The sequence below is a fragment of the Xenopus laevis genome, chromosome 9_10S, assembly GCF_017654675.1.
Source record: "Xenopus laevis strain J_2021 chromosome 9_10S, Xenopus_laevis_v10.1, whole genome shotgun sequence".
Classification (NCBI taxonomy): domain Eukaryota; kingdom Metazoa; phylum Chordata; class Amphibia; order Anura; family Pipidae; genus Xenopus; species Xenopus laevis.
In genome coordinates this window covers 18,242,905-18,251,265 of record NC_054388.1, presented here as the reverse complement: position 1 = coordinate 18,251,265, position 8,361 = coordinate 18,242,905, and the positions used below count along the sequence as shown (strand labels likewise).

General features: G+C 42.5%; 1 protein-coding gene across 1 annotated transcript; it reads left to right on the top strand.

Moving 5' to 3' along the window:
• Window positions 1–5,431: 5,431 nt before the first annotated feature.
• Window positions 5,432–8,079, top strand: LOC121398823 (serine/threonine-protein kinase 3-like). Its single transcript, XM_041578168.1, has 5 exons — window positions 5,432–5,681; window positions 5,868–5,940; window positions 6,296–6,471; window positions 7,266–7,456; window positions 7,901–8,079. Exons 1-4 carry the CDS (start codon window positions 5,663–5,665, stop codon window positions 7,379–7,381), a joined length of 384 nt encoding a protein of 127 aa, XP_041434102.1. The 5' UTR covers window positions 5,432–5,662; the 3' UTR covers window positions 7,382–7,456; window positions 7,901–8,079.
• Window positions 8,080–8,361: the final 282 nt, after the last annotated feature.

The following is an 8,361-nucleotide window of genomic DNA, read 5'->3' as shown; positions in this document are numbered from 1 at the left end:
TCCCAGCATCCCTTGTCAGAACTGCAGCTTATGGTCTTCTAACTGTTACAGATCTACAAATCTCAGCACCCCTTGTCAGACCTGCAGCTTGTGGTCTTCTAAATGTTACTGAACTACAAATCCCAGCATCACTTGTCAGACCTGCAGCCTGTAGTACAAATCACAACATGCCTTGTCAGACCTGCAGCCTGTGGTCTTCTAACTGATACTGAACTACAAATCCCAGAATCCCTTACAGACCTGCAGCCTGTAGTACAAATCCCAGCATCCCTTGTCAGACCTGTAGCCTGTAGTACAAATCCCAGCATCCCTTGTCAGACATGCAGCTTGTGGTCTTCTAACTGTTACTGAACTATAAATCCCAGCATCGCTTATCAGACCTGCAGCTTGTGGTATTCTAACTGTTACTGAACTACAAATCCCAGCATTCCTTGTCAGACCTGAAGCCTATAGTACAAATGCCAAAATCCCTTGTCAGACCTGTAGCCTAACGTACAAATCCCAGCATCCCTTGTCAGACCTGAAGCCTATAGTACAAATCCCAGAATCCCTTGTCAGACCTAAAGCCTATAGTACAAATCCCAGAGTCCCTTGTCAGACCTGTAGCCAATAGTACAAATCCCAGAATCCCTTGTCTGACCTGTAGCCAATAGTACAAATCCCAGAATCCCTTGTCAGACCTGTAGCCTATAGTACAAATCCCAGAATCCCTTGTCAGACCTGTAGCCTGTAGTAAAAATCCCAGAATCCCTTGTCAGACCTGTAGCCTATAGTACAAATCCCAGCATCCCTTGTCAGACCTGTAGCCTATAGTACAAATCCCAGAATCCCTTGTCAGACCTGTAGCCTATAGTACAAATCCCAGAATCCCTTGTCAGACCTGTAGCCTGTAGTACACATCCCAGCATCCCTTGTCAGACCTGCAGCTTGTGGTCTTCTAGCTGTTACTGAACTTCAAATCCCAGCATCCCTTGTCAGACCTGTAGCCTGTACTACAAATCCCAGCATCCCTTGTCAGACCTGTAGCCAATAGTATAAATCCCAGCATCCCTTGTCAGACCTGCAGCCTGTAGTACAAATCCCAGCATCCCTTGTCAGACCTGTAGCCTATAGTATAAATCCCAGCATCCCTTGTCAGACCTGCAGCCTGTAGTTTTCTAGCTGTTACAGATCTAAAAATCCCAGTATCCCTTGTCAGACCTGTAGCCTGTACTACAAATCCCAGCATCCCTTGTCAGACCTGTAGCCTATAGTATAAATCCCAGCATCCCTTGTCAGACCTGCAGCCTGTAGTTTTCTAGCTGTTACAGATCTACAAATCCCAGCATCCCTTGTCAGACCTGCAGCCTGTAGTACAAATCCCAGCATCCCTTGTCAGACCTGTAGCCTGTAGTACAAATCCCAACATCCCTTCTCAGACCTGCAGCCTATAGTACAAATCCCAGCATCCCTTGTCTGACCTGCAGCCTGTAGTTTTCTAGCTGTTACAGATCTACAAATCCCAGCGTCCCTTGTCAGACCTGCAGCTTGTGGTCTTCTAACTGTTACTGAACTACAAATCCCAGCATCCCTTGTCAGACCTGTAGCCTATAGTACAAATCCCAGAATCCCTTGTCAGACCTGTAGCGTATAGTACAAATCCCAGCATCCCTTGTCAGATCTGCAGCCTGTAGTACATATCCCAACATCCCTTCTCAGACCTGCAGCCTATAATCTTTTAACTGTTACTGACCTACAAATCCCAGCATCCCTTGTCAGACCTGCAGCCTATAGTACAAATCCCAGCATCCCTTGTCAGACCTGTAGCCTGTAGTACAAATCCCAGAATCCCTTGTCTGACCTGCTGCCTATAACCTTCTAACTGTTACTGTCCTACAAATCCCAGCATCCCTTGTCAGACATGCAGCTTGTGGTCTTCTAACTGTTACTTAACTTCAAATCCCAGCATCCCTTGTCAGACCTGTAGCCTGTACTACAAATCCCAGCATCCCTTGTCAGACCTGTAGCCAATAGTATAAATCCCAGCATCCCTTGTCAGACCTGCAGCCTGTAGTACAAATCCCAGCATCCCTTGTCAGACCTGTAGCCTGTAGTTTTCTAGCTGTTACAGATCTACAAATCCCAGCATCCCTTGTCAGACCTGTAGCCTGTACTACAAATCCCAGCATCCCTTGTCAGACCTGTAGCCTATAGTATAAATCCCAGCATCCCTTGTCAGACCTGCAGCCTGTAGTTTTCTAGCTGTTACAGATCTACAAATCCCAGCATCCCTTGTCAGACCTGCAGCTTGTGGTCTTCTAACTGTTACTGAACTACAAATGCCAGCATCCCTTGTCAGACCTGTAACCTATAGTACAAATCCCAGAATCCCTTGTCAGACCTGTAGCGTATAGTACAAATCCCACCATCCCTTGTCAGATCTGCAGCCTGTAGTACAAATCCCAACATCCCTTCTCAGACCTGCAGCCTATAATCTTTTAACTGTTACTGACCTACAAATCCCAGCATCCCTTGTCAGACCTGCAGCCTGTGGTATTCTAACTGCTACTGACCTACAAATCCCAGCATCCCTTGTCAGATCTGCAGCCTGTAGTACAAATACCAACATCCCTTCTCAGACCTGCAGCCTATAATCTTTTAACTGTTACTGACCTACAAATCCCAGCATCCCTTGTTAGACATGCATCTTATAGTTTTATAGCTGTTACTGAACTACAAATCCCAGCATCCCTTGTCTGACCTGCTGCCTATAACTTTCTAACTGTTACTGACCTACAAATCCCAGCATCCCTTGTCAGACATGTAGCTTGTGGTCTAACTGTTACTGAACTATAAATCCCAGCATCGCTTATCACACCTGCAGCTTGTGGTATTCTAACTGTTACTGAACTACAAATCCCAGCATTCCTTGTCAGACCTGAAGCCTATAGTACAAATCTCAGAATCCCTTGTCAGACCTGTAGCCTATAGTACATATCCCAGAATCCCTTGTCAGACCTGTAGCCTGTACTAGTCCTATTACCGTGATATCATGAAGTTGAGAGGCTGCATGTCAGCAGGGACTGGTCCTCATATTATAATAGACGGAAGAATGGATGGTGCCAATATAGGGAAATGCTGCAACCTGTTTAATTTCAATTCATTTAAAGGGGAACTTTGCTTTAATGCAGTTGATGCAAAAGGAAAAACTGATGATAAATTTTGTTTTTTGCCAGTGGAAATCAGATTTTAGAATTGATGGTCAGAATAAAAATAACAGATAAAACACATAAACAATATATATATAAGTTTAGGGTTTGTTTTTGGTACAATGGGAGAATTGGTTGAGGGTGTGAATACTTATATAAGGCAGTGAATCCTGATATGTATAGCAGAGAGGGTTGGTGCATGTGAGCTTACAATCTCTTCTTTCTTTCTGTGTCCCCATACAGTGAAATTTCCGAGCGACGAAGCGTTTTCATAGCGTTTTCGAAGCGATTTTCAGAGTGATTTTCCAAGTGATTTCACAACGATTGTTTTATAGAGATATTCAGTGATATTCCATCAGATTTTTGGCGTTTGGAAAAAACACCTTTGACGTCAGCTGATATCTCTTTATAATCCAACAGCTCTTTTAAGAGCTAAAAAACTTAGGCGCAATGCTATTCTGCGCCCCCTGGAGGAAGGTAAGTCAACTGCTACTGTTTTATCTGAATTTAGGGTTTTGCTGAATAGAGAACAGGTACAGATAAAGTATAGAATGTAATAGACTCTTTCTCTTCTCCTTTGCCACAGGCGGAATCCAGACCCCTCTCCGAGACTTATGAGGTGAGTAGAAAGGAGGGTAAAACACTCCCCGCTACTGCCGGAAGTGAGACATGTTTTGTACCCTGGGGAATATTATGTTATCAATAAAATCCTTCTTTTTTCTATTTTATTTTCCAGCCTCCTGATGGTCGGCTGACCAAGGATGTGCTTGCTGGAGTGGGCGGCACTGGAGATGTCTACAAGGTAAGTTACCAACCAATTCCTAGAGAGTAGGGGAACTGAACAAGATTGTGATCACTAGACACAATCACACAATGATTTAGGCAGACATATCAAGCTTCTGGTTTGGGGGCTGCATTAGACCCTCTCTTTCCTACTTGTATATAAGTCAACCTTTCTGTCTGTATTACAGGGACGACACCATCGTAGAGGAGTGGTAGCGGTGAAGATCGCCAACATCAGCCGAGTACTGTATCTTTATAATTCCAATCACTATATATCAATCCTATTTGTGTAGATGCCTATGTGAGTTAAAGGGATTTCTATTATTCCACTCCAGGATGAAGAGTCAGTCTGCAGGGAGCTGAAATTTCTCCAGCAGTTCGGCGGCCACAAGAACATCGCCTCTTACTATGGAGCCTACTACAGGGCTCCACTCACGGAGTGCTCATCGGAGCTCTTGGAAGTAAGAAATGATTTACTGTATCATGTTCATTCCTCTTGTACCAAAGCAATCTCCACTGGAAGTGATACAATACATGACCTTAAATAATTTCTGTATATTGCAGATTGTTCTTGAATACTGTGGTGGAGGCTCTCTGTACAACCTCATCAGCAAGACCAATGGCCAATCCCTGAAGGAGACCTGGATTGGCTATGTCTGCAAGGAGGTTTTAAAGGTAAGGCCAGATTTACCCCTTAAGGACTCTTTTTTAATTGCATAAATTACATATACAATCTCTTTGTTGGGGATGTTTAGTCTTATATCTGTTATAGTCTTGTAACCTACATCTCAATCTCCCCAGGGGCTGCACCACATCCACAAGAACGGGGCCGTTCACAAAGACATCAAGAGCCCGAACATCATGCTCACAGAGACGGCCAAAGTGAAGATCAGTGAGTAAAACTTACAGTTATAAGAGTAATGGATGGTGGGGAGCTTCTGTGAATATGGAGTCAGGGGGTTTCATAATTCAGGTTTCTATCTTGTGGTTATTTTCCATGAATGGATTCTATCTGTCATTTCAGTCGACTTCGGACACAGCTGGGACCTGGACCCGCAAACTGGATTGTGCCACGAAGCGGAAGGGACTCCACACTGGATGGCACCCGAGGCCATAAGGCAGAAGGGCCAGCGCCTGGCGTACGACACCAAAGTATGTTGTACTTATAATACTTGTAACAACACGGAGCATTTACTTATCAGTGTTAATGGGACATAGAAGCAGTCATTTTCTCATTGACAGAAAGGAGTTTTTCGGAAACATTGGGTTTCTTAACTTTTTGCACAATGTGTTTGTTTTAATATATTTGCTCATTTGCATTGTGACGCTGGTGTTATGTACGGTAACTGCTATTGTTTGTAATGGAGATGTATTGCTGTATACACTTTTATATATAATAAAGCATTTTTTTACTTTTACATATACCATGGTGTGTTCATTTACTAGGCGGTGCATTTGGCTATTTTAAGTTGTATTCTGTTCTGTTTTGGCCATAATTGAGCTAAGGAGAATGGTGTGTACTTTTGCACAGATGATAATATATGTATAATTTTCTAAAAGAGAATTGTATAAGTGCAGCCTTTTTACTTAGATTTTATTAAACACCCACTAACCCAATTCTCTCCTTCTAATGCTCTTTGGTGTGTCTTTTGCAGTGTGACATCTGGTCGCTGGGGATAACCGCCATCGAAATGGCTGAAGGAAAACCACGTAAGTGAATCACAACAATTGTGGCGCTACTTTATTTTATACATTGAGCAGCAGAGGTTCTATATCAGAATGGGAGGAATTTGGGGTGATTTGCTATTTCCAGCAAACAAGAACTTTTTCTATAGATTAAATAAATAACTTCTAGACATGTTTGATGGACCTGATATATATGTTTTTCACTTTCAGCATACACAGGGCAATATCCAGTTGAGGACCTGATAATTGAAGCCCAACCACCAAAGCTTCAATCAAACACCTGGTGAGTCTGTCCCAGCTCGTGTCACTGTACATTGTACCTGTGCTTGCAGACATGCAACTCCCCACATTTTCTTATTAACACTTGGGACATTTGGCAACTCCTATAACCACTTAGCCGCTTCCACAGTCTGCCCTCACCATGCCCCTTGTCTGTACAAATTTATGATAATGGGGAGATTTCAGTCTCAGCTCAGGGGGTGTGTATTTTGTTTAAATACCTCCTAAATATAAATAGAGGGTTTGAAAGCTATAGGAGACAATAGATAGATAGAGTGACAGATAGAAAGATAGATAGAGGGATAGAGAGAGAGAGAGAGAGAGAGGGGGGATAGATTTAAAATCTCTGTTTTTTCCAGGTCACAGCATTTTGTGTCCTTCTTGGAGTCCTGTCTGAAAAAGGACCCTTTGGAGAGAGCGAGTGCTGAAGAACTCCTGCAGCACCCATTTGTCACCCAACTACCACCTAAGAAGATCATCAGGGCTGAGATTGAAGAACATCTCCGGACTCTGCAGAACCTGCCGGCCAAGAAAGGTGAGGGAATCCATTATATTTGATACGACTGCACCATCACACAGTGTAACTCAACAGCTGCAAGAGTTGCTTTTATTATAATGGCACTGGGAATAATAAACATGTTTTAAGGGGTACTTAAAGGATAAGTAAACCTTTAAAATAAGTGAATATGAAATTGATGAGAGTGCTATTCTAAGCACTTTTATAATTTACATTCATTATTTATTTAGTTTTTATTCCAAGATATTAAGGGATACATGTACTGTTAATATGAATGAATTTTGTTACAACAGCGCCACCTGCTGGTCAGTTTCCAACCAGTCTGACCACAAAGTAGTCAAGGAAGTTGTCAGGAGAAAGAAAGAGGCTGCTCTGATGTTCTTCTGCTTAGGAATACAATTAGAAACCTTTCTCACATCTTTCCTAAGCAGAAGAACATCAGAGCAGCCTCTTTCTTTCTCCTGACAACTTCCTTGACTACTTTGTTGTCAGACTGGTGGGAAAATGACCAGCAGGTGGCGCTGTTGTAAAAAAAATCATTCATACATTTATCCCTTAATATCTTGGAATAAAAACAAAACAAATAATGAATGTAAATTGCAAAAGTGCTTAGAATAGCACTCTCATCAATTTCAAATTCACTTATTTTAAAGGTTTACTTATACTTTAATATTATATTTTAGTATAATGGTGACAATGGCGTTGTAAGACAATGTGCATTTGTTCTTCAGTCTTTATTTTTTTTGTTTATGAATCATATACAAGCTCTAATTAGTATTCATGAATCACAAATATGATTTTTCCCTATACAGGACTGAAAGGAGTTGCTCTCTCAAAGCTGCGGCGTGCTTGTGACTTCTGCACACAGACATCGGCAGAACAAGAAGCAGCTCTGCAAATGGCCCTGGAGGGCTTCTCCTGTTATTGATATTGTGGCCAATAACATCAACAGCCCAGAATGAGTTTCCTGAATCACAGCCGAGGAAAAAGAAACATCCACAGGGTAAGGTCCCATCTCCATTCAGTACAATGGTTCTCAGCTGGTAGACAAATAGCAACTTGATCCCCTGCTGCCTGGTGGGTGTCTACATTGGTAGGACCCGAATCCTCACTGTGCACAAGAGGTGGGTTTCAGCTAGAAGATGCTCAAGTTTACATTTCTTGGTCACAATCCTCCCCAAAATCAAGGTTTTCTGTGCTGATGGACATTAGCCTCACTGCAGCAGCCACACAATAACACAACAGGGTAGAATGCGATTGAGAAGGCTCAGGCATTATTTCCTATTCCCATAGCCAGTGCATTTATTTCTAAAAGGAGCATCAGCCTGGGAGAAAAACTCCCTAACATGATGGAACCCCTAATGAATAAGACTTGTGCATGAATGCCATGCCTCTGAATGAGAATTAATGATGATCTATTACTGACTGATATTTTTTTCTCATACAGATCCAGTGGCGTCTGCAGCTCCACCAGCAACATCTCCTTTCAAGCTGATGCAGTTCAGCAAGTGGTAACTTCAAGATTCCTGCAACTACACCAGCAGGAACTTTATCTCCTTCTGTAGCTCTATGATTGTATTCTTTTCAGACTACCACATCTCCACCAGTGGTGTCTTTGCTTCATTTTAACTCACTCCACCCACACACATCTCCACCTCACTTTGAGGTGCCATAGTTCCATCCATCTTCCTTTTTTTGCAGACTACTACAACTCCAATATCTTGCCTTAAGCATCTACAATTCACAGAACCATAGCTCCAACATTCATATCCACCTCTACAGCTCCACTAGCAGCATTCACATTTTCAAACACCATAGCTCCACTATTAAGACCTTAATTTTCATTAGTATCCAATTACCAATCTACCCAAGGACTTTTCATTTAACTTTAGCTCCACCACCAGCCCT